Consider the following 24,549-nt stretch of genomic DNA (forward strand, 5'->3'; position numbering starts at 1 on the left):
TGCTGAAGTGATTTTGGAGCACAATTCACGTGCGAGGTTTCTATATGAATATTTCATGACTGTGGTCATTTTAGGATATTTCAGTACAGCCAGGGTTAGGGAAAAAGAGAAATTGCGCCCTCTAATGCACACATTAAACATACATTGTGAAACATGACAGATGAATTACAGAACCAACCTCCACTCATTTTGTACTGACTTAGTTTTATTGTGTCTTCCATGCTGCTCTATGTTTCTTTAAGAGAAGAAACTTAGACCTCTAGCTTTGTAAGGCAGTGTTGGATTGGTTCCAGATCATTACTGTAGACACATGCACATGCTTACTCGTGTATATTGACATGATGTGTTCATTGGCATTCATTTGTTTGCATTCATTTGTTTGGGGTAATGTCAGCTTTACAGTAGATTTCACCTCACATCGGACGGCTACTGTGGGTATGATGCTTATCAGCGATGTAAATACACACATACAGAGACAAATGTATACCGACATACACACAGTAAAAAGACTTTTAAAATACACACATTTCCTTTAACCTACCGTATGTGCTTAAATTGCAGTCGGCCTCATCCAGTCCCCTCATCCTCTTGGTTGATGTGACAAGACAAGGGAAGGTCGGAGCAGACACAAATGCCTATGTTTAGATTTATGCTGTGTTCACGGGAAATAATAAACAAGTACACTAGTTACAACACACAAGAGACTAGGTCTCAGACTTTGGGAACCCACCTTATTTTAGTCTGGAAGAAACATGACTGAGCAATTATTTTTTTCAAATGGCTTTTTAATATGGAGATACTGAATGTACAGTTTAGAACAGACAGACACAGACTTCTGATATACTGTATATAGTAACTTAAAGTTTTAGTAACTTTAGTATCTGAAAACGTGTTACAGATAATACATTAGGACCAAACAACAATCAAAATATTCACGAAGCTGAAGGTCAAAGGTCACACAAAGGACCATGTCCTCACTGGGTTCACAAACACTGCAGCTGTGCTTCTGGTTTGACAGGACAATAAAGTGAAAAGTAAACCACAATGACACGAGGGAGGAGTTTATCTGAATCGCAGGATGGGGACAAAAGACTTAATATTCCCCACAGAAAAAAATCTTCATATTGTTGGCCTTGTTTTCTCTTGCAAAGCAAAATTTTGTTTTACCGATCTAAATTTCTAATTTCCATTTATATCAGTTTTCTCTATAACTCAAGGACTGACTATAGACATGAAACAGACCCAGGTTGTAGCATTTATCAAGAAATTTGGTTCACTTAAGCCTCCTTTGGTGCCAATTGGATCAGATTTGGTACATGATGATGAGTACCAAAAGGTTTATATATTGACATCAAATTATAAAAAAAAAACCTATTCTATTAGTTTACTTTCTGATGACTCACTAATAAGCATCAGAATTATTTAAATATGGTGAACCATTTGGGCCTAGTGGTAATTTCAAACATTAATTGTGAATTACTTGACCCAGGTCTGGTATGAAACACTGATACAACAGGGATACTCTTTCTTCATGTCCAAACATAGATTTTTTTCATGTTAGAATGTGCTTCAAACTATTAAGAACCTTAGCCAGCGTAGTGGTTCTCAAAACATTTTCTTGTTTACCCTCCCTAAGCAGCCAAAACAAGTTCATACCTCCCCACCCAAGTCATTAAGAATTGTAGGGAAGAAAGTAATGATAAAAGTTTTTAGTGAAATAAAGGTCAACATGAAGGCATCGGCAAACTGATGAATGTTTTTTTCCCCACAGAGTTTCATACCTTAGTATTTTCCCATGGTGTTATGCCCCCCTGCAGAGCCCCCCTGAGCCCTCCAGTTTGAGAACCACTGAGCCAGACAAGGGAGACAAAGGTAATATCACTTATTTTAACAATTCCAGCAATAACTGGACTCAAATTCTTCCTTCTTGAATATTTTTTTATCTTTATTTGTACAATAGCGCTCTCTTTTTTTTAAACACAAGACCAAGTTGATTGACTCACAACTTTCACATAGAAACATATTTACTCTGACTATCAAACAGACTGGCTACTTGAAATGTGTTAAGGAAGCAGTACTACGCAAAAGTCCATACAGTTTCACAAAACATAAACATTGATTGAAAACACCAAAACATCAGACAGTCAATCAGATTGACTTGAATTATAACCCCTCACTAGACTCTTCCCCGCCTTCTTCGGAGACAATCGGATCCATTTGAGATTGAGCAGGGGATTTTGTTGACTCATTCTCTTCTTGGAGTCCAGTCGGGTCATCATTTGGCTCATTACTGGTGTTAAGGAAGGCTTGGTACTGATTCCAGAAGCCTGCTGAGCTTCTGGTGGCAGGAATGTTCAAGGAAGTCATAGATGTGGAAGAAGGTAGTTGTTCAGCGGAGGAACGACTAGTCCGGGCTGGAGGACGTGGTGATTTGGTTACTACACCATGGTGCTTCATGTGCCCCTAAGAATTCATAGATTTAAAATTATTTTAGTGTAATGATCATTCTTGTAATAGGTTTAGGGTTAAGCAAGGTATAACTTTCAAATATACCCAATACATCATAGTGTAGAGTAAAATCTACGGTTAATTTAGTCTGACATATGACTAAAGCATGCATCGGATTTCTTTTTGTGGACAAATATATCAACTAATTTCTATAGGTTCAATGATGAAAAAGCGAAATACTATGATCCAGCTTATTGTCTTAAAACAAACTTTGTACAACAAAAACGACTCAGTTACCTTCAGTCCGCTGCGACTGGCGTACTCTTTCCCACACTCAGCACAGCAATATGTCTTCTTCTCAGGACGAGACATTGGAGATGGCAGGGTTGGAGCCAGGTTGATGGGGACAGAATCATCCAGAGCTTCACTTGGAGCTAATCCACTAATCTTAACACCTTCCACTCTGTCCTCCCTCCGATATGAACCAAAATGAAAGCTCTGACGTGTCTCCCTCACAAAAGTGCCAGCTCTCTGTGTTGCCCCTGTTAATTCAGCATCAATAGTGTCTGCAGACTCCAAATTGGAAGTCTTTTTGAGGTCCTCGTCAGGCACAGTTGATGGGTCTTGTTTTGGTGTTACTAGTGAAGGAGATTGATCTTTGTCTTCTTCCATGGATTCTGGTGACTGGGGCCTTGGGGAGACTGAGACTGATTCCAAGGCTTTTGTTACATTAACATTCAGAACATCTTGACTCAGGGTGGGGTTAGAGGAGGTACAAGCAGAGGGGGCACCATGGGCAGGTGTGCTTTGTAAGTTGTCCAAGTTTGAGCTGGAGCCAAGAAAGGCATCAGAGGAGGTAGATTCTACATTATCTCCACAGTCCTCATCAATACTTTTAAGGGTTACTGTAGTTTTTGTAACATTGGAGGTAATTGGTGGAGGGGTGGATTTAGGAGGATGAACATCAGCAGTAACTTGTTCAACTTGGCTATCTTGGCTAACTGGGGAATCTTGACCTGTCTGTTGGGAGGATGGCAAAGGGGTACTGACAGAAAGGACAGGGGGTTCTACACTGCCTGGTGATGGTGCTTGCATTGTTGGATTCATGAAAGGGTCAGGGCTAAGGTTGGAAGGGGGGATGAGGTCTGGGCTACAGGGTGCAGATTTGCTAGGATTCTGCTGGATGAAATCACCTGCTTTCATATTACCAGAGACAGGGACTGAGCCAACTGCTGGAAATTGTGGACTTGGGGCTGGGCTTTTAGAGAGGCCAGCTAGAGGGGGTGTTTTACTAGAGGCAGTATTTGGATCAGTGGACTGGGATTGGGACAAATTTTTGGCATTAGATTCAGGTGGAATTTCATGTGCAGAATCGTCTGTGCCATCTGGGGGCAACTGTCCACCAAGATGCATACGGATGTGGTGCTGAAGCACTAGGGCATTAGTGAACTTCCGTTGACACAGAGGGCAAGAGTTCTGGACCCGTGCATTTGCTGGTCGAGCATGGTGGGTGGCCAGATGCGACCGCAGGCTGCCTTTAGTAGAGAAGGATCGTCCACATATTTTACATGGAAAAGGGCGTTCTCCAAGGTGTGTAGCCTGATGCAGACGCAGTGCTCTAGGACAGCTCAGTACCCGTAAACAAACCCCACACTGATTGGTTGTCAGGTTAGCAGCTGGACCTGTAATGTTCAGTGATGGTAACATGCCACCCACCATGGCACTGGCTCCATTGTTACTCATGCCTAGGGCAGCAATCATCTCATGGGTGAGATTTGAAACAGAAGTGGTGACAAGATTAGAAGATGGTGGGGACGCCATGACATATGTGGTGGAAGTGCTGGCATTTGTGAAACGATTGTTGGCTGAACTTGCTGAAGCAGTAGTGGTACTGCTAGATAGCATCTCCAGCATGGAGGTGGCAGTAGAGGAAGATGTCCATGGAGAAGAGGAATGGGGAGAAGCCTTCTCTAGTTTCTCCACCAGCCTCTGCAACTTGGAGGTTTCTGATGTAGGAGTAGAGGAAGCCATGGAGGAAGACAGGGAGGATGGAGTGGTGGTTGGTGCACCTGGGACTTTGGGAAAGGAAGAAAATGGGAAAGAAAGCTGAGAATGGCTGGAAGAAGGAAGTTGGAGAGAGCGTGGAGTAGAGGGTAGTGGTGTGCGCAACAAGCTCAGGGCTGGATGGTTGTAGAGGGATGAGTGTGCAGCAGGGGTAGAGGAAGAAGTGGAGACAGATGGAAAGAGGAGCTTCGGCAGTTGGGCTAGCTGAGAGTATGCTGCAGGAGAAAGTATTGGGCCATGAGGGGGAGTGTTTTCATCAAAGTGCTGCTGCTTGGCACCCTTGAGTAATCCTGTGATGGTGGAAGACGAGGACAAAGCAGAGTTCGAGAGGAGGGAGGTAGCCAGAGAGGAAATGGAAGCTGAAGAGGATGACGGTGAGTGGGATGAGCCAGAGGCGATAGAGGCTGCTGCGGCTACAGCTGCAGCCCTATTCAGCTGAAGTAGAGAGTGGGAAATCAATGCCAGATCCACTGTAGGGGGCAGGGGTAGGGTGGAAGGAGCAGACCCTCCAGAGGCCCCCAGAGAAAAGCTACTACTGGTGCCACTGACCTCCAAATTATCTCCACATATTTCATCCTCAGGCCTTTTTCGCTTGTTCTGAATCATATTCATGCCACAACTACTGCTACCACTGCTCATGGTCTGCCCCATGTCTGATCCGCCAGTGGCCCCTAATGCAACCCCAAACAAAGAAGGAGGCAGGAGTGAAAGTGAGAGCTCAGGGTTCTGCTCTCGATGGCGTAGGAAATGTACCTTAAGGTTGCCTCTTGTAGTGAAGCGACTGAGGCACACTGGACACTGGTAGGGCCGTTCCCCTGTGTGTGAGCGTAGATGTATTTGCAGGGCAGAGTCACTGCTGAACATTTTTCCACAAAAGCGGCAACCATGTTGAAGGCGACCAGGGATGTTGGAGCTGGATAAAGGGGATGAGTCTCCTCCTCCAGAGATAGACTGCAGAGCATTTTGGGAGTTTGGGACAATAGAAACTGATGTGGGAAGGGATGAGTTTAGGAGGGAGAGGCCACTGTGCCCACTCATTGAGGTGGTATTTGTAGATTTCTCATGAAGGTAGCGGTTGGGCAGAGCTAAAGACAGGGCTAGTGGATAAGCAGAGGAAGCCATGGAGATGGCAGCAGAGGAAGTGGTTGAGGGTGCAGAGGAATGAGAGCCTATCCCCAGATAACTATGAGCCCCTGAAGTAACTCCTGTTCCTTCCATTTGGGGCTTGTGGGGCTGCAGGATTTGAGATGAGGAACTGCTTGCCCTTGTGGGTTTGTTGGCAGCCTGAGAGGGAAGTAGGGAGGAGAAACATGCCAGAAGAGGAGCAACAGAAGTGGAAGGCTGAGCTGGAGTTGGCAGGGTAGTTGGGCTGGCTGCTCTTTTGCTGCCTTCTAAGCAGAGCTGAGGCAAGGGAGGGAGAAGATGCTGTGAGGGTGTGTCTATGGTATAGGAGGCTCCACCGAGGCGTAGTACCTGTCTACAGATTTCTTCTGTAATCTGCATCTGATGGATCTGCCTTTGCTGCAGCACCCGCAGCTCCTCCAGGATCAGGGCAATGCTTAACTGGGCCCTAGATGGTGCAGCTGAGGCAGATGTCACTCCTGGGCTGGGGGTGGGAGTAACAGGACTTGGGGGGCCGTCGGGCACGCGACTGGGGCTTCCAGGGTGTGGTGGAGGACATAGGGAGGCAGAGGATGATGAGGAAGAGGAAGAGTTTGTGGTGGTGGCTGACAGTCCCAGCTTGGGAGAGGCCATGTGTGCACTTCGGGAAGAGTGGGTGAGAGAACTTGCAGAGGATGTTGGACTGCAACCAGATAGTTCAAGTGCAGGTGAATGTTGAGTTTGGGAAGAGAGAGAAGAGTTAGGGAGGTCAGTTGAGAGGGAGGGCTTTGGGTCTTTGGAGGGTTGGTGGGAGGGCTGGCTTGGTGAAGAAGATGACGGTGGACTCTCACTGGGCAGAGAGGGGGTCTGGGACCCCTTGAAAGATGAACGTAGAGTAAGGAGCAGCTGGGAACTTTGAGGAGAAGATGGAGAACACAAGGGAGAATCCGGGCTAAATGGAAAGGACTGTGACTTCACTGCCAAGTTGTCATCTAGAGGAATTGAAAGGAGAAAATCTAAATGTGATTTCATCATCATTTACAGTGGCAAGAAAGCATGCATTTGCTCACAATTACAATCTTATTTGTGAGATGGGTTTTCATCAACAATTATAATTAATAACCCACATTTCACTTAATCAAAAGACAGCAATGACAAGAAAAAATGTTAGTCTGTGACTTCTTTGTCTAGCATATAGAAGCGTTTAGGTATTAAAAGGTGACTTTTAACCTATAGGGTGAATTTTCTCCACCACAGCTTTCTTTTCCTCTTTGTCCTGTCTGTCCTCATCAACTACAGCTTCCTCACCACTATCGCCACACACAAACACACACACATATGTGATGCATGAAGGCATGCATGCTTGCAAACACACAGACACAGATACCACTGGTCTGCAAAAATACACTGCTTAACCATATAGGAGCCTACCTTGTTTCCAGGGCAACATGCTCAAGACAATGGACTTCACCTCAACCCCTCACCCCCACCCAAATAAAAAAGAAACCACGTCCACACACTAAGACACTCTTCCATCCTCGCCTCTTTCTTCCTCCATTCAATCTGTCTTTCTTTTGTCTCCTTAAGAGCCCATCCCCCAGTAACCCAATGGGGGGCTAAATGTTAAGTCCTGGTTGGGTACTGGACACTGTACTGGGTGCCTGATTGGCTGGTAGACTTGACCTTACACACACGGGGGTCACATTCCTGATATGGTTTAGGGCCAGGCAGAGGAAGAGAGGTGTCGTGCAAAGAAAACAAACAGCCCTGCAAACAGACATGATGACTCACAGACCATCACCAACTTAGCTCAGTAAAGCATTTCGGGACACACACAGCATGTCAACTCACAAGACATGGCCACAAAAAGAAAATGACTTTTAAAGCACAAGGTTGCTCATGCACATGTAAACTTACTACTGTTTGCTTGAAAGCTACAGTTTTATGACACACTAGGCACCCCATTCCTGTAACTGGAGTGAAGTGAATGAACAGACGTGAATACACACACACATACACACTTCTTCTTGGGTATGTTCATGCTTCAGTACCCAGCAACAAAGCTGAAAGGGGACAATGGGGTCTAATGCTATTGCAGTCAGAACACCTTATTCAGTGCCTCTAAGATTCCTTTTCCTTGACCTTCTCGTACTCATCTCTTTGCCTATTCCAAAATGTTCAAATTCACTGTACATTCTTTTTCACAGATTTGTCAGTTTACTGTATGTCCTTGTATTCTGGGTGGTCTGTTTCTTTGAAACTAGCAGTGAGGAGAGAAGACACTTGGGTTTTACAGGGCAAAGAAAGCTGCTAATGGCTGCAACCACAGAGAAAAAATTAGAGACTCTGTAGGCCAGTAATTCCAACAAGCCTTAGTTTTAGAGCAAGAGAGTAAAACATGGCCCACCCTTCAAATACAGATTGAATTTAACTGTCCAATAATCCCAATTTCTAAATGATGATTAAAATGATATAAGCATCTGTTGATCAACACATCCAAAAAAAACTGAAGTTAACATTTCTGGTCAGATTCAAAACCTGCTATTTGCCATATGGTGTTGCACAAGTCTTAGGTCAACAATTGCAATACAGTGCAAAAGTTAAATCACCAGTTAAAACACTTTAACACAATTTGCATGTTGTGTGTGACCCCTATGAAGTCTAAACTAGTCCAATGGGAGTCCCATCCTACTGAATAATATTCTTTTGTAATGTATTATTTTGATGTATAGTCTATTTCTCACCATGCTCATGTATCCGACAGGCACCGAGGGTCAGGCTCATAAGCTGCTGGGGTCGTTTCTGTTTCCGACGGGACATGCTTCTGCAGGATGGGACCGACGCAGGGGCGCATTGGCCAACACACAAGATTTATTCTGTCTCCCTGCACACTGAAAAAAGTAGGTATCTAAATTACTTCAAGGGAGAAGAAAAAGAAAGAAAAACTTTAAAGTATCATCTCCAGAAATGTGAACCTGGATGCTCCGGGTAGATTGGTCTCAGTAAAGCATGGTCCATGTTGGTGGCATTGTGGTGCAGAGAAAAGAAAAACAGGACTCAAGTGCCAAAGAGGCATGTGTGACAGTTTCTCTCAACAAGTTTCCCTTTTCTCAAAACTCACCGTTGGCCCTCCTTCTCTTCTTGACACACACACACACACACACACAGCTCACTTGTTCATCCACTACTTTGCATTCAAAAGGCGAGTGAACACCCCTTCTTTTCAGCCAAGAGTCCACTGCCTCTCTTCACTAAACCCTCACGCATTGACGCTCAAGTTCATAATACCCATCACCGCCTGAGCTCTGGATTAGTGATATGAATCTATAACATCTAAATCTCATCTTTCTGTGCGTAACAGGGGGGAAACTATGCGCACTGATGGGCCCAAAAGCCAATAAGGCTCTGGTTAAATGAATCCTGTTAAACCAAACCAAACATACAATGTCACAGGCCGCCTCCTCACATGCACACACACACTCTCTTATTCTAATCTGTATGAGGTGTGTGGTGTGTAGAACAGGCTTCTGTATGTGAGCTCAGTCAAAATGGGGCGGAATGTGCAACAATGGCGTTGAGGGAGCACAGCTGAGTGCACATCACCCTCTCAGAGCCTCTCCAACACATAAGGCCACTGACTGGAGGCACAATGCTCCCTTTTCACCCGCATCCCCACCGCTCACCACGTGCAGGAGAGGTAGTGAAAGAAAGACATGGCCAGAGTGAGGAGGCAAAAATCTTCTTCTTTTTTTTTTTTTTTTAACCCGGGCCCTGCATGTGACACCCAGCCCCTCAACACCTCTACACCCCCCCTCCGTCTCCCTGGGGCTTGGGCAGAATAATAAAATACACCCGTCCTTTGATTCAAAGTCTAAATGTTATCTTATAAAAACAGGGCGATGTTGATGAGCCGCCAGGTGATGATTAGTCTGAATTATTTAAACCACATCGTCCATTGTTGTAAAGTAGAAGTCTGGTTGATTTAATATAACACAAAACAGTTTAACTCCCACGATGGTCAGATATATGGACACACATTAAGAAAACAAATCTGTGATTTCCGAACATTATGAAAGGATTACAAATAAAATCATTAGGCGATAAACATGCGCGTCATTGCGTAATCGATGATATTTGGTCAAATCGATAGAAGTGATAACTCGAGGAGTTATCAAACAGTCAAACCTGAGAACATCATCGCTTTTTTAAAACGATAAAAAAGCAGAAATCTATTGTGCCAACAAAGCATTCGTGTTTTTTCGTGCCATCTCGCTAGCGTGATCGCGTGTCCGTCGGCCGGATCGGTCATTTTCAACAATGTTTGGAAACAAGCGCAAAATACGGCGCTGGGATGCGCGTCCCCGCTACTGTACAGCGACCTGTTGCACGCCACGCGCGCTCCCACATCATAACAAGTTATGATTCATAAAATATTATGACTCCTCCGAAAAAAATAGTCCCGGATGTGCATTTCCCCCGCAGGCCGCTCGTCGCCGACAAGACCCCGTTAAAAATAAGACAAAAGCAACTTACCATGTTTGAAACGATGATTTTTGGGGAAGCGGTGGTCTATTGTGTAATGACAGGAGAGGGGGGAGAGAGAGAAGAGCTGGGCCGCTTATGCTGGGTGAGATCGGCTCCGTCTCTCAGCCGGGACACTGGCGCAGCGTTTCCCAATTGACTCCCAGGGATGCGCAGTCGGACAGCCGCATTTTTTTCAATTATTTATCTCCGTCGCCAAACGCGTTAGTGTCTCTTATGACAAAGGGTGATTATGGCTGAATGTATTTACTCTTAGTCCAGAGGCAGCAGAAGCGGCGACACACGCACACGCACACACACACACACACACACACACAGTCTGCTCGCTACAGGGGGAGGATTATTTTTCTCGGACCGTGCTTGCTGCTCTTCCTCGTCTCTTTGTATTTGTCTGGGCCTGCTCCTGTGCGGCCTGTCTGTCTGTCTGTCAGCTCTCTGCGGCACAGTCTGTCTGTCTGCTCAGCTGTCTGTCTCCCTGTCGGTTATAATTAATGGCCCTGGCCGCCAGACGGTCCTCTGGGAAGCAGTGTGCACAGTTACCTCCACGTTGGAGAGCAGGCCCGGGGACACACACCTCTGATGCTGGGCTGGGTCAGTCCGATGGGGAGTTAACATCTGAACAGGTGTGGACATCACTGTGGTTACCCCACCTGTTACTGACAAAACATTATTATATACTTACATACCATCTAATAATCATATCATACTGTATACTAATGTGAATTGATACCTATATATATATATATAAACATTTACATAATATACTCCAATTTAGTGTACTGTAGTGAATTTGTGATATATATATATATATATATATATATATATATATATATATATATATATATATATATAGCACATCGCATTTTATACCCACTCATTTTGTATACCATACCTGCCTATAACAGTTTTGATGTGTATATATATATATATTCTCTTCACCCTGTGCCACTCCACTTTACACAAGTACATTTCTACAAACAATATTTCTGTCTGTGGTGAAAGGATTATATTATGTACTTATTTTCTGTATTTTTATTCTACTGCCTTTTTATTATCTTATCTTATCTTGTTTTGTCTTGTCTTATTTGAAAATATGTAGAAGTAAATGAAGCTAATAGTCAGCATTCATCTTGCATGTCTTAACATTCACTTTTAACGGAAACACGACAAGGTCCTTCCAAAGTATCAAATTATCACAGGACAGATTATCTCACTTCAAAGTCCCTTAAATAACTCTAATCCTAACCTAATCCTGACCCTAGCTCAAACTACAGTAGTTGACAGGTGACTAACAGTGACAGCATGTTAATGTACAGAACAAATGATTGCAATACATTTTATTCATATATGAATACATTGCAGTTGCTTTAAAAAAAGTAAAATTAATAAACAAAATAGAGTAAAAGAATAAAATACGTAAAAGTGTACAGAGGTACTGAAGACACTTTCACCACATTCATTCACCCACCTCTTGATCTTAAGTTCTGCTGATTTGTGTAAAGTCCTGCTTAAACACCTAATGTGTTTGTTACAGAAGTTTGAGCAGGGTAGAAGGTGAAGAGCAGTGTTCGGACTCAAGGATCCAGTTCAAGGATTACACCACACCACCTAAATCATCAACTAATAATTGTGATGTAGGAGGAGGGTGGGGGGGTGGGGGGCGTGGTTTGTGACATCTTGTTGTTGGGCCAATTTTCCATCTTGGCTGTATCTCTTTATTCATTATTTTTTTGACTGACATTGGCTTGACCTCTTACAACCATGTGTCCTGCAACAGTATGGCTGGCAGACACTGGGCCTTATGTCTTGGATCAACACGGCCACTAGGTGTCTCTGAGACACAAAAAATTAAGGCATGTTGAATGAGTTTGATGAGCTCTTGATGACTTCAATTATAACATTATACACACATTTCTTAAAAAAACAAAAACAATCATAGTATCATAAAAAATGCAGACAAAACAGCAAGTGACCAAAAGTTATAGGCAAAGACATTTATATTATAATATTCTCTCTCTAAAATTACAGTTATTTTGTACCTGCTCATTTTTGAGCTGTGACTTTAATGCAAAACATTATAATATAAAGTAACCCTTATAATTACCCATGACCCCCTCCCACCACAGTGTCACATGACCTCTGTGAGTCCAGTGCCATGGATGAAGCAGTTTGGTGGGGGGGGAATCTGCTGGGATTAGCCAACACGGTCAAAACAGTGACAACGCAAGCTCATTGATGGCCACGGTCTGCAAACACCAGGACTCCAACAGGTAACAAATCCCACTTTTACTTTTGATATTTATGAAGAACGACCATGAGATCCAATAGAGATGAACGTGGTGAAATGGCTTGTAATGTAATAGTGGAGCACATGCAGATTAATTTAGGCCAAGAAGCTGTTAAGGATGATCTTCTGATCCCTTCACCGCAACAGCTTGGGTCTGAGTCAAGTTAACACTTACAGCGGGTCAGTGTTACAACCCCTTTGCACTTGCTGTGGTAATCAATAAGTCATAGTTTTCTTTACTTATCAGCTCAATACTGTGTGTCATTGCTTGCTTAGTAAATTATATGTTTATTTTTCATCCAACTGTCTCACAAAGTTATGGTTTATTTCACTCTATGTGTTGAATAGATCCTGATTCAACATTAAGGTATTTGCAGACCTTGTATTGTTGATGTATTGCCTTACACTATATCATGAGGTTTTCCCAGCAATAGTGGTTACATTGTTAAGTACTTTATACATAGAGCGCAGCAGGAAAAAGCCCAGTAGACAGGATTACTGGTCTAAGTGCACAGTTGGAGTGAAAAAAGGATTTCCCATTTGTCACCAGCGTCTTATTTCCTGTCTGGGCATCAGTGCTTCTTACATGGAACAGCCCCATGTAGGGACGGGCACAAACATTTTGAGGGGCCATTGCTCAAACCTGAAACAAGGCAACACCCCTGCACCCACCCTCCATGCCAGTGTAAATTAACACATTAGTGCAGATAGGCTATAGTTTCCTGTAAACTATAACAGCAATAAGATTTTGCGTCCCAAGCTCAAAACTGTCATCTATCCGATCGCAAGCCACAATATTCAAACTTTGAATATGTAAAGCATAAATTTATGAAGTAAATTTAGCAAATTCAGAATTCCATCACAATGTAAAGTCGGTTTGGACGGTGACACATGATGAGGTACATAGGGCATCACTTTGCATCATATTTTAATGTGATGTGATTTAATTTGGACCAACTTTAGCAAGTATTTGGCTACTGATATTAATGCAGCCACAAAAAAGAATTCTCCAGAGGGGCAGCTCAGTCAAAGAGGGCAAACGGACAGTTGCCCAAGCAACTTTAGGCCTGTAAGTGCACATGTAACATTGGCAAACATGGTCTTTCTTTTGGTGCTGCACAGACCTGTGAGTCATCTGTGTGTTTTATTATGCGGGTTTGTTTGTTAAATGGAATTTAGTCTCTGTATTTGTGATTTCTCTCCTCTGTATAAATCCACTGGTTTGTAGCTTTGTGTGACACAGACACAAACACACATCAGGGTCCTTTCTCCCACTCACCATGGCGTCCCTGGAGGAGGAGCTGACCTGCTCTGTGTGCCGAGACATCTTCGGTCAAGCCCACCCCCTGCCCTGCGGCCACAGCTTCTGCCCCGCCTGCATCCGCGAGGCCTGGAGCAGCCCGGCCGAGGGTAAAGTTCGCTTTACCTGTCCCCAGTGCCAGGAGGAGCATGGTGAAGTGTTGTGCGACTGCTGCTCCCCTGAGACAGAGGAAGGGCAGTCAGCACTGGCCGTCAAAACCTGCCTGAGGTGTGAGGTGTCGTTGTGCAAAGAACACCTCCAGCCCCATCTGGAAAGGCCGGCGTTTAGCACCCATTTGCTGGTGGATCCGCTGGGCGACCTCTCCCAGCGAAGATGCCCAACACACACAGAGATATTCCGCTACTATTGTGCAGATGAGAGGGTGTACTTGTGCGGGGACTGTCTGATGGAGGGAGGCCACGTTCAGCACAAAGTGAAAGCACTGAGACAAGTGGAAGATGACCTGAAGGTGAGCTGGAGGTGTATGAAGGTGTGTTTTTATGTTTTTATGCTTGTGCACCAGTGTGAGGTTGCTGAAATGAATGTGATTCAACAGATCATTCTCCAGACGCTGCTCAGAAAAGCAGAGGAAAAAGTGAAAGATGGAGAGAGAATCCTCAAGGAGCATGAGAATGTTGATTCCACTATGGCTGTGAGTAAAACTATGTAAACCCTGCAAAGAAAAACTAACCCTAACCCTCTGAGGAGGAAATAGTCCAACGTGTACTCCCCAAGTTAAGTCCCATAGGGGATCACAACTTTGAATCATTTTCATGTATAACCCTCAGACTGCCCTTGCTCTATTGAGGCCTTATTTATGAATCAATCACAGATCTGACACCAATCACAAGCCCCTCACCTCTGTTTGCAGGACTCTCTAAAAAAGGACGACACCCAGGTGGAGCGCCTGGGCTCAGGACTGCAGGTTCAGGTGACAAAGCTGGTGGTGGCCCTGAGGGACATCACCAAGAAGGAAAGGCAGCAGGTCATTGATCGTGTGCACCAGGACTGCTCCAAGGTGAGGGACGACATGAGCCAGACGCTGAGCATCCAGCACTACCTGGTCTCACTGCTGGCAGAGACCGACCCCTTTCTGCTCATCTGGGTAAGAACAGACCCTTGGTACATTAACGGTGTATTGTAGTACTTGTAGGGTAGTCTCAGTCAATAATGATGATATAGTGTTCTGAGCTGTCAGAATTACCTGTTAATGCAGTATAGCTTCTGAAATATCTCAGCAGCTATTGAGTCGATTGGTATTCAATTTTGTGTAGATAAGTGGTTTGTATTTATAAAGGGCTTTTCTAGTCTTGATGACCACTTAAAGCTCTTTACATCCATCCACACACACATTCATTCAGTGCATCTATGTGCAGCAATTCAATCACATCCAACACATCATTCACACATTAGCAGCACAGCCACCAGGGGCGATTTGGGATTGAGTATCTAGCCCAAGGACACTTCAGCACAGGGAATAGGGTAGACTGGAATCACACCACCGACCCTGTAGTTAGTGGACGACCTGCTCTCCCTCCAGAGCCACAGTCTCCTGTATACACAGGATGTAAAGTGTATACTGACCTTAGTGATCTCCTATACTTTTCCATTTAGTGCCTTAGTTTTCACTCATTCCGAGAAATGTCTACTATATAAATTGGTGCAAAATTTGGTTCTGACATTCATGTATCCCAGAAGATTGTCCTAACGACTTTGGACATCCCCAGACTTTTCTTCTATTTTCACCATGTGGTTGAATTTGTGTTTTTCGACAACAAATACTGGATGGATTGTCATATAATTCATTTCGTATGAATGTATGACATTCATGATCCCCTCAGGATTAAATATAATCTTTTGGATGATCCCTTAACTTTTAGTCTAGTGCCATCATCTGGACAAAACTGGAATATCCCCAGTTTTAGTCAAACTGGAGAACTTTGTTGCAGCTTTCTTGTGTTTTTATTCATCCAATACCTTGGTTAATAAGGAAATACCCCAAAAAATAAGGACATCCCCATCGTTGCACTTTCCGTTCAGTGCTTATTAGCAAATGTTAGCATGCTAAACTAAGATAATGAACATTATACCGACATTGTAATTGTGAGCATGTCTTTATGCTTACATCGTAGTTCAAATCACCAGTGTGCTGACATGAACTGTTACAGAGCTTCTAAAAGAGCTGTAGACTCTTTGATAAAGTAGATCTCAGAAAATATTGTCATCAAAGAGTTAAGTAAGTTAAGTCCAAAGTATGCAGCTGAGTCATGACCTTGATTCTTTCATGGTGTCCTCGACTCTTTCTTCCTTAGGCCTTTCAATCAGATGACACAAGGTAAGAAGAAATCAATGATGATGCATTATTAGATGTCTTTGAATGTGTTTATGTAGATATTTCATGCATATTATGAAATGTATGCCTGTGTGTGTGTGTGTGTGTGTGTGTGTGTGTGTGTGTGTGTGTGTGTGTGTGTGTGTGTGTGTGTGTGTGTGTGTGTGTGTGTGTGTGTGTGTGTGTGTGTGTGTGTGTGTGTGTGTGCTGGGGATAGAGAAACAGCAAGAGAGTAAAAAGGACAGATGGCGTTATTACACAAGCCTTGAATCTATATGTTAATTGCTTTAAATCACACTTTTTTCCTACTGTACTTGTTTGTGTTCATTTGTTGTAGGTTACTCGCTGACCTGAGCAGCCCACTCTTTGTCCCTGAGGCCGTCAGTCTGGACAGAAAGCATATCTTGGAGGACATAGAGAGCAAGTATCGAGAGTTCATCACCTCCACCCTCCGATGCCTCAGTGAACTCAAGAGGGAGCTCTGTGAGTCACACAGGGGGACACACACACACACACACCACCCAGCCCATTCATTTTAATTCATTAAATAGTACACTTATTCACTTTCTTATCCAGAGAAGATTGATACCAGCCTTGTATACAGCTTGGCAGAGGTATGCGTTCTCCAAGCGCCCTTCTAGTTTCATCTGTTTCAAGTTTATGTGCTAAACTAAGCTAACAGTCTCCTGGCTTAGCTTCATATTTAACAGACATATAGGAGAGTAACATTGATCTTCACATCTAACTCAGCATGAAGTAATGTTGGATATTTCCAAAATTATTTTGAAGAATTTGATAATCTCTTCATTTTAATTTGTTTTGTACAATCTGATTTGATTACTACAAGTGGTCTTCTCTGTGTATTAACTAAACTGTGTTTATGGATGTTTGCATTTCAAAAATATGAGTTTTCAAATAGTAAAGAAAACTTTGTTGTTTCCAAGAGCAGTGACATACTATAGATTATCTATTGCTCACCAGAGTCAGAGTTAACCAGCAAAATGTCCACAAGTAATATAATTCAAGCAACTAAACATTACAATTGTTATTTTATTTTCCTCTCGTACAGTAACCAGTCCTTTGAGTCTGGACACAAACTCTGCCCATCCTCTCTTGAGCATCTCTGATGACCTTCGCTCAGTGACGCGAGTTAAAAGCCGCCAGCCCTGTGCAGCCCACCCTGAACGCTTCGACCACTGGCCGCAGGTTCTCACCGTCCAGACCTTCTCCTCTGGGACTCACTACTGGGAGCTGGATACTAAGGGATTCTGGGATATTGGCGTCTGCTATAGAAGTATTGGACGTAAGGGGAAAGATGACAACGCCTTTGGGAACAACAAGGTATATGTGCCAAGTAGCTGGTTTTGTTGATAGCACTTACACATGTAAAGGTGCTATATTTCATTTTCAGCCACAGATTCATTGTTTTCCATAAACAAATACAATTTGTGGGATCCTCTAATCCCAGTGGAATTTGTGGTACTACACGATTTTTGATGAGCTTTTTCTGGCATCCCTTTGAGCTTGTTGAAGTTTTTTTTTCCTTTAAACTCTTCTTTCCTCAAACATTTCACTTCTGGTAAAAGTAGAAATAATTGGACAGTAAGCACTTGCTATTAGATAATAGCAAGTGTATGGCTGAGTCTCGGCCATTTCTTTTTCACTAGTGATGATGCTACGACAGGAGGCGGGGTCTAATGTTACCTGCCTGCTCTGATTGGATCAATGGACCAATTTACCCTTTCGTTATTGATTACTTTTAAAAATATAAAAAAATATGTGGAGATGTAACATAATGCATTGTAAAAATGTAGTGGAGTAGAAAGTACAGATGTTTGCTGATATATGTAGTGGAGTAAAAGTGAAAAGTACTTGAAAATAAATCTACTTAAGTAAAGTACAGTTAAAAAGTAAATGTACTTAGTTACATCCCACCACTGCATACAAGAAACAAAGAATCCTCTTCCCTTGTTGTTTTGTCTATTTTCGCTCTGTGCCCTAAATCAACCTAATATTTTAATATATTTATTTAGACTTCTAGACCTTTTCCCCAAGTTATGTCAGTAATACTAAGGTTTCAAAGTTTTCATGACACAGATGATTATAAAATACTACATGTAGCACCTTTAAATATGATCACAGAGTATCTATGTCTATTTGACAAATCAGATATTATGCCAAATGATCCGTCATTAAATTGCCTGTGCCAAACCCGCAGGTATCATGGAGCTTGACACAGCAGCATGACAGGAAGCTGGCCGCCTGGCACAACCGCAGAAAGACCCGCCTATCGTACCAAATGACCACCAACCGAGTCGCTGTGGCTGTGGACTACGGCGCGGGAACCATCACCTTCTCGGAAGTGGGACTATCCAGCAACCTGACGCACCTCCACACCTTCTCCACCTTGTTCACTCAGCCCGTGTGCTTGGGCTTCGGACTCTACAAAGCTGAGCTCAACAGCTGCATCTCTATCGTCAAAGTCTGAGATACAGGAGAGGCAAAGGAGGCCTGAGATAACTACTGCTGGCACCTGAACTGGTTTGATGTAAATAAACACACTACAAGACAATATAGAGTTGATTCATTCCCTAACAAACACAGGACTCTGCACTGTACTCTGAACTTTTGCCAACTGGAACTTTTTAGCGGAGCTGGTCCTACAGAAACATTTCACTCCGAACAGTGATCAGGTGATTCTGACATGGAAATAATATCCGACAGAGAAGAATGAGAATGTTAGTAAGTGGGAGAGAAAATAAAGACAGAAATAGATTTTCATATCAAGACTGCAAGGTTATTATGTGCTTTTCATTCCATAGTGATTTAAAAAAGCAAGTGACTGGCTACTAATAATACACTCTGCTGCCAGTTTATTGGATACACCTCAATAAAAGAGCTGCAGTCTAATACAACGGCCCTTTAATAAACCCTACAGTTGTACTGTTCCTGTTTTTGTTGAAATAAATTGTATTTAACCTTGTGTTCATTTTGAAGGCTCTACTTTATGGTGCTGTTGAATTGTATTGCATCAGGAGGTGTTTCTAATATTTAGTCAACCTTCATTGATATAAATGGGGGAAATGACATGTAAGAACCCCTGTTTTGGTGCGGTGCACAGGCCTACCTCTGTTTGACTAAAAACCTACTTTTGATTTATTCTGTTTATTTGTTTAATTCATGTCTAGCTGTGCCTATCACCAGGCTGTTAAACAATGTATAATCCAGCCTTTTATCTAATATAGATGATTAAAGTAGTTACACTAAAGGTAGAAACATTTTTATGTACACCAAGGTGCACAGTGTGTGTGAAGACACAGATGAAGGAAACCCTCTGATTTGATTGGATCTTAAAGAAAAACAACTGCCAGTCACTCACTAACTGTACACTTGGAAGGTCGCCGATGCCAATATTATCATGCCATTTTCTTTATTTCAGTAAAGGTGAGTGGGCGGATGAACATAGAGGGAGAGAGAAAAGCAAACGGAAAAGGGGGGTTGCTTAGAGAGAGAGAAAGAGAGAGAGAGAGCGACGCACAGGGAGAGAGAGAGAGGGAGCAGAGCGTAATCTGGTTTGGTTTCGCTCACACTGACGGCCGAACTGTCAGAGAATGTGATAGAGGAGGAAGAGAAGAAGGATTGTTGACCAGTCATTCAGCTGGGACTCTTTTCACCTGATATGGAATACAAGATTGTCCAGATGGAAACAGGTGATCATCTCTATTTCTTATTCACCCAAAATTCTAGAATTGTTCAGTAAAGAGTGAACAGTGGTCAGAGCACGTTATAGCACTTGTTTAAAGTTAATATCAGATGATAATAGATAATATTGCGCTAATAGGAATAAATCTCCAGACAAAGAACAGTTGTGTTTGTGTCTGTCATTAAGAATGAGATTTATTTATTCATGTTGTGCTAATTTCAATCAAAGATGAATTTGTGTCATTTCTCAGTAATTGTTTGGATCTGCTGAGGACAAATGTGACTCCATTCTTTAACTTTAATTTTTATGAGTCAAGACAACACAAAAGAACTTGAGGAGAAAACGAATAGATTGCAAAGAAGAGACAGTATAACTAGCGAATGTGTAGGCGTGAAACAAAAGCACAAGTGATAGAGGGAAAAAAAGAGTGTGTGTTGTGTGAGGCGATGGGAGGGTGTGAGGGAGGGGGGTACGTGTAAATGACAGATGGTCACTCAGTGGAGTTGTCCCCCACTCCCTCTCTCTTTCTCACTCCCTTCTGGGTCCTGCATCCTTCTCCTGTCACCTCTCCAGAATCTTACCTCATCATGTTCTTTTTTTCTCCCCTCACCTCTCATCTCCTCAGCGCCTCTTACATCCTCCTCGACACCATTTACAGTCTGAGCTTGGATCTTCACTCGCTGTGCCCGTACCTTATATCTCTTGTATCTTCAAACATTCTCTCGTCCTGTCCCCAGACATTTCTTCTCTTCTGCCTTCTTGTCTTATTTTTTGCTGAAGAAATCAACTTTAAAATACCCAGAGACCCCCCCCCCCCCCTTTTTTTGGTGACTGTCACTCTGGCCCCGACTGACACAGCACATACGGCACTCAAGAGATTTGGGATTTGTGGGGCAGACAAGAAAACCAGAGAGAACAACAGAAAGCCTGTGATTGACAGCAATGGCCAATGAACCATTCTGAATTTCATTTGAATATAATTTCATTTTAAGATCTTGCCACCTTAGTGCAATCTGATGGTGACAGTGAAAACTGCATAGAGGTTTAATCAAACCAACTCTGAACTCTGGACATTTTTCTTTCACCATAGCATGTTTATTTACACTTCAAATAGTCCAAAGTGACTCTTTTTCATAGCATATTTAATCAGAGATATCAAGCATCAATCATGCACCCCAGGTCACTACATGTTGACCTCCTGCTGCTGGCTGTGCTCCTTTTGTGGGGACCCAGTGGGTCCAGGGGCCAGAATGACACAGAGCCCATCATCCTGGAGGGGAAATGCTTGGTAGTATGCGACTCCACTCCTTCGTCCGAGCCAGCCGGTAACGCCCTGGGTATGTCGGTCCGCTCCGGCTCGGGGCGAGTGGCCTTCTCCGCCAGCCGCCAGACCAACCACGAGCCCACGGACATGAGCAACCGCACCATGATCATCTACTTTGATAATGTGAGTGAGTGACTATTGTTTTTTGGGGGATTTCTTACAGTATGCCATTGTGCATTTTAATGTATTAAATCTAAATACTTTAGACTATGTGAAATGCTCATTAAGGTTGAAAGTAGAAAGAGAACAGAATGGTCTTTCATGCTGTAAAATGTAGACGCAGATTGTAAAAGGACGAGTGACAATATGTTTCAGTAATTTGGGAAAAGTCTGAGATCTAACTCCTTGGTCAAAAATAACGACCCAAGTGACCCTGGAGTGAGCAGGAATGTCTGGGAAATCTTTTGACAATAGGCCCACTGTTTGTTCCTCGTCTATAGAGCTTTTTTTGTAACGCAATACATTGTAGTGCTGATTACTGTTTCATGTGAACTGTCATATATCAGATTTTGGTGAACGTTGGCACTCATTTCGACCAAGAGAGCAGTGTTTTCCTGGCACCAAGGAGAGGAGTGTACAGCTTCAACTTCCATGTTGTGAAGGCCTACAACAGACAAACTATCCAGGTACAATACCTCACCACATAAAGTTATCATTCCAGCAGATCAACATGGTTGATCTAATCCTTTTATCTCGTCTGCTGTAGGTCAGCCTGATGTTGAACGGCTGGCCGATGATTTCAGCTTTCGCCGGGGACCAGGACGTGACCAGAGAGGCGGCCACCAACGCCGGTCTGGTGATCATGGAGAAGGGGGATAAGGCCTATCTCAGACTGGAGAGAGGCAACCTGATGGGAGGCTGGAAGTACTCCACCTTCTCGGGGTTCCTGGTCTTCCCCTTGTGAGGAAGATGGATGGAGAGCAGGTTGAAGCATTGAGTGGGTGATAGGAGGAGAACTGGACGGAGCAGGAAGGGGGGAGAGACGGAATGAGTGGACACAAGGAGAGAAAAAAGTAGAGAGGTTTCAATCTGTAACTCACTACAAAGCGCATGAAAAAGTGTGTTTTATGCAAAATGCAGAGATGATTGTGCAAATTAACATTATCTTCAAATGAGAAAAAAGAGGTTTGTCTATGATTTTCATTTGCTATGTTTCTGTGCATAAATACTTGATGTTATTATTTAAGAGATGTTTTCATTGTGATAAAATTATAACGTAGCCATGTGCAATGTGGGCTTCTGTGCAAAGACTAGGTGAGAGCATCTCTTTTTTTATTCAACATGTTTGAAACACTGCTGTGCTCCACATGGCATCCTGTCTCGCTTACAAACCTGCCAAACGTACCTTTTATTCTGCTGTGTCGTACCACTGATGCTCCTCTATATGCCTGTTACTCTCCTGCAAAAGTTTATTTACACAGAAATTTATATTAAGAAACGTTAAAATAAAATCCTATGAAGTTCACTGAGTATTTTACTTTCAATACTGGAATGCATGCATTGTCAGCTATTTCTTTTCACACATACAAGATTCTATGAATCACTGCTAGACCAGCTTGCGTAAATAACTTTGGGTTGATACTGTCGCATGCTATGGGTGTGACAGTTAAACCCTCTCATCCTAAAGAATACCTCTCCTCCCTCTTATGGTACTCACCACGGCAGCTGTTTGTAAATATAGCTCTCACCAGCAGAGTTGGCGTTGGCGTGGACCAAGCAGATCAGCATGGGGCAGAGTGTATGTGTGCCGTATAGCGGATATTCCTCGCAGGGCAACAGACAGATGGAGGCTTTGGCGAGCGGTCAGGCTCATCTCTGCAGGGCTGCCATAGATAAAGTGTGGGGTGCTGCCACATGCAGTCACTTACGCCTCCCTGGTTCATGACCATCACCACCCTGTCTCTCTCTTATTCACTTTCATATGTTCTCCCACATTATTCGCATCATGCTTCTATGATTTTGGGATGAACCGCTAAGTATTTCTAAATATGTCGAACCATGTCATTGATTCATGGTGTCACAATAATTTGAGTAAGCTTTAATGGTAATAGATGGGAGACTCATACAGACATATTGTATAATTTCTGACCATAATTTTAGTTTTTATGCAGAAAATGAGGTCTTACATAAAACTTTTCATTCTTCTACAATATATTGATGTATGATAGATACATTTTATGCCACGTAAGATGAAATGCTAAACATGATATGAAACTTAAGGCTGTATTACCAACCAAACAAAGAGGGCTACATGCTGCGGTACAGAATCCCAGTGCAGAAATTGGCTAATGGTAATATAATTAATCATAGCTTAGTAGTTTGGGAATTTGCTCAACTAAAATACGATATCATCTATCGCTTGAGGCCCTGTTTCAAAATCGAGCGGTGAGACATTCATTATTGTGTTCCTAAATTAATTTGATTTCACCAGATTACCACACAGCAAACCAGGAGACATACACATTGTGCGAAGATGCACTTTTGCTCAGGTGATACCAAGCCATTCAGCCCAACTATGTTTAAAATAAAACTGAGAATCTACCAAATGGATTTTTTTTTCTTTATTTAATGTGACTCAAGACCATGATCACATGGTTCGCAGCACAAACAATGGCTGAACAAATGCTACTTAAAAAAAGGAAGTATATTCTTTTTAAAAAATCACCTGGTGTAAAATAATTTATTTAAGCATAGATGGTTGGTTTTAATAATTCTTAAGCAGATACAGATTCTCTATATTTGATAATGCTTACTGCCTTACATTAACAAAATATGATATTTATCACCCATACGGTTTTCATGACAAAGGTTACAGATCTTCTGGTTTCTATTCAGCCTTGTATATCTTACAGTATCCTTTGGGATTCTGGTGTTAGTCATTCTAAGATAGCCTGCCTGTACTGTTGTTTTTCACACAACACATACATACTCCAGTTTGATATCTTGTTTGAATTCTACATGACGAACCTCTGAGCTCACTCTGCCATTTTTGAATGAATTGATCTTTCGGCCTCTTGTTCAATGGTTAGTTTCAGCCGGTTGATATTGCCAAACTTCTGTGTGAGGTAAGACACACACATCTTTTTAACCTGTAGGACCCATGCCGATACATATACACAGTTTAGTTTCTTCATCCTCTATTGTCCTCCCCCAGTAGCCATGAATTCTTTATTAGTAATTCTACAATAATCATTCTAATTCCAATAATTCTACCTAATAAACATATTTCCGCCTGAGGGCACTGGAGGGCGCCAACCCCCCCCCAATTACAACCACTCATGAGCGCAGTGAAGGCATCACATTGATACCTATAAGAAATCTGTCATCAATATCTCAGTCTTTATAATTCACACCGATCCGTCCCTCCGTGCCACATGGTGAGTGTGTGTGTCTTTAGACTGTAATAACGCAATAATAAAAGGTATCGCCATTCATTTCTTGGTGTGGA

The 24,549-nt window shown here is 42.8% G+C and overlaps 3 protein-coding genes across 5 annotated transcripts; 2 read left to right on the plus strand and 1 right to left on the minus strand.

The window, feature by feature from the left end:
• Window positions 1-764: 764 nt before the first annotated feature.
• sall2 (spalt-like transcription factor 2) lies at window positions 765-10,596 on the minus strand. 2 transcript variants are annotated; one of them, XM_035171354.2, is made up of 4 exons: window positions 10,147-10,596; window positions 8,358-8,504; window positions 2,746-6,605; window positions 765-2,463 (listed from the first exon to the last, which is right to left on the minus strand). In XM_035171354.2, exons 2-4 carry the CDS (start codon window positions 8,431-8,433, stop codon window positions 2,164-2,166), a joined length of 4,236 nt encoding a protein of 1,411 aa, XP_035027245.1. In that variant the 5' UTR covers window positions 8,434-8,504; window positions 10,147-10,596; the 3' UTR covers window positions 765-2,163. The 2 variants fall into 2 exon arrangements, with proteins under 2 accessions (XP_035027245.1, XP_035027246.1); XM_035171355.2 differs by lacking the exon at window positions 10,147-10,596 and adding an exon at window positions 8,589-9,136.
• A 26-nt stretch (window positions 10,597-10,622) lies between these two features.
• trim110 (tripartite motif containing 110) lies at window positions 10,623-19,057 on the plus strand. The gene is made up of 9 exons (XM_035171356.2): window positions 10,623-10,778; window positions 12,282-12,425; window positions 13,671-14,211; window positions 14,299-14,394; window positions 14,614-14,847; window positions 16,055-16,077; window positions 16,412-16,557; window positions 17,144-17,415; window positions 18,293-19,057. The coding sequence occupies exons 3-9, from the start codon at window positions 13,723-13,725 to the stop codon at window positions 18,560-18,562; spliced, it is 1,530 nt and encodes a 509-aa protein (XP_035027247.1). The 5' UTR covers window positions 10,623-10,778; window positions 12,282-12,425; window positions 13,671-13,722; the 3' UTR covers window positions 18,563-19,057.
• A 569-nt stretch (window positions 19,058-19,626) lies between these two features.
• cbln12 (cerebellin 12) lies at window positions 19,627-22,566 on the plus strand. 2 transcript variants are annotated; one of them, XM_035169363.2, is made up of 4 exons: window positions 19,627-19,784; window positions 20,403-21,224; window positions 21,608-21,727; window positions 21,808-22,566. In XM_035169363.2, the coding sequence occupies exons 2-4, from the start codon at window positions 20,946-20,948 to the stop codon at window positions 22,003-22,005; spliced, it is 597 nt and encodes a 198-aa protein (XP_035025254.1). In that variant the 5' UTR covers window positions 19,627-19,784; window positions 20,403-20,945; the 3' UTR covers window positions 22,006-22,566. The 2 variants fall into 2 exon arrangements, with proteins under 2 accessions (XP_035025254.1, XP_035025255.1); XM_035169364.2 differs by having other exon boundaries at window positions 20,515-21,224.
• Window positions 22,567-24,549: the final 1,983 nt, after the last annotated feature.

This window comes from Hippoglossus stenolepis, chromosome 11, assembly GCF_022539355.2.
Source record: "Hippoglossus stenolepis isolate QCI-W04-F060 chromosome 11, HSTE1.2, whole genome shotgun sequence".
Classification (NCBI taxonomy): Eukaryota; Metazoa; Chordata; class Actinopteri; order Pleuronectiformes; family Pleuronectidae; genus Hippoglossus; species Hippoglossus stenolepis.

What these genes read in the sequence shown, in the direction of transcription:
- sall2 (XM_035171354.2), bottom strand. Translation starts at nt 8,433, where the DNA reads ATGTCCCGTCGGAAACAGAAACGACCCCAGCAGCTTATGAGCCTGACC. An exon ending in CTGTCGGATACATGAGCATG is followed by an intron (nt 6,606 to 8,357) that starts GTGAGAAATAGA and finishes CAATTCCTCTAG; the next exon opens with ATGACAACTTGGCAGTGAAG. An exon ending in CCAGTCGCAGCGGACTGAAG is followed by an intron (nt 2,464 to 2,745) that starts GTAACTGAGTCG and finishes ATGAATTCTTAG; the next exon opens with GGGCACATGAAGCACCATGG.
- trim110 (XM_035171356.2), top strand. Translation starts at nt 13,723, where the DNA reads ATGGCGTCCCTGGAGGAGGAGCTGACCTGCTCTGTGTGCCGAGACATC. An exon ending in AAGTGGAAGATGACCTGAAG is followed by an intron (nt 14,212 to 14,298) that starts GTGAGCTGGAGG and finishes GTGATTCAACAG; the next exon opens with ATCATTCTCCAGACGCTGCT. An exon ending in TTTCAATCAGATGACACAAG is followed by an intron (nt 16,078 to 16,411) that starts GTAAGAAGAAAT and finishes CATTTGTTGTAG; the next exon opens with GTTACTCGCTGACCTGAGCA.
- cbln12 (XM_035169363.2), top strand. Translation starts at nt 20,946, where the DNA reads ATGCACCCCAGGTCACTACATGTTGACCTCCTGCTGCTGGCTGTGCTC. An exon ending in TGATCATCTACTTTGATAAT is followed by an intron (nt 21,225 to 21,607) that starts GTGAGTGAGTGA and finishes GTCATATATCAG; the next exon opens with ATTTTGGTGAACGTTGGCAC. An exon ending in ACAACAGACAAACTATCCAG is followed by an intron (nt 21,728 to 21,807) that starts GTACAATACCTC and finishes CGTCTGCTGTAG; the next exon opens with GTCAGCCTGATGTTGAACGG.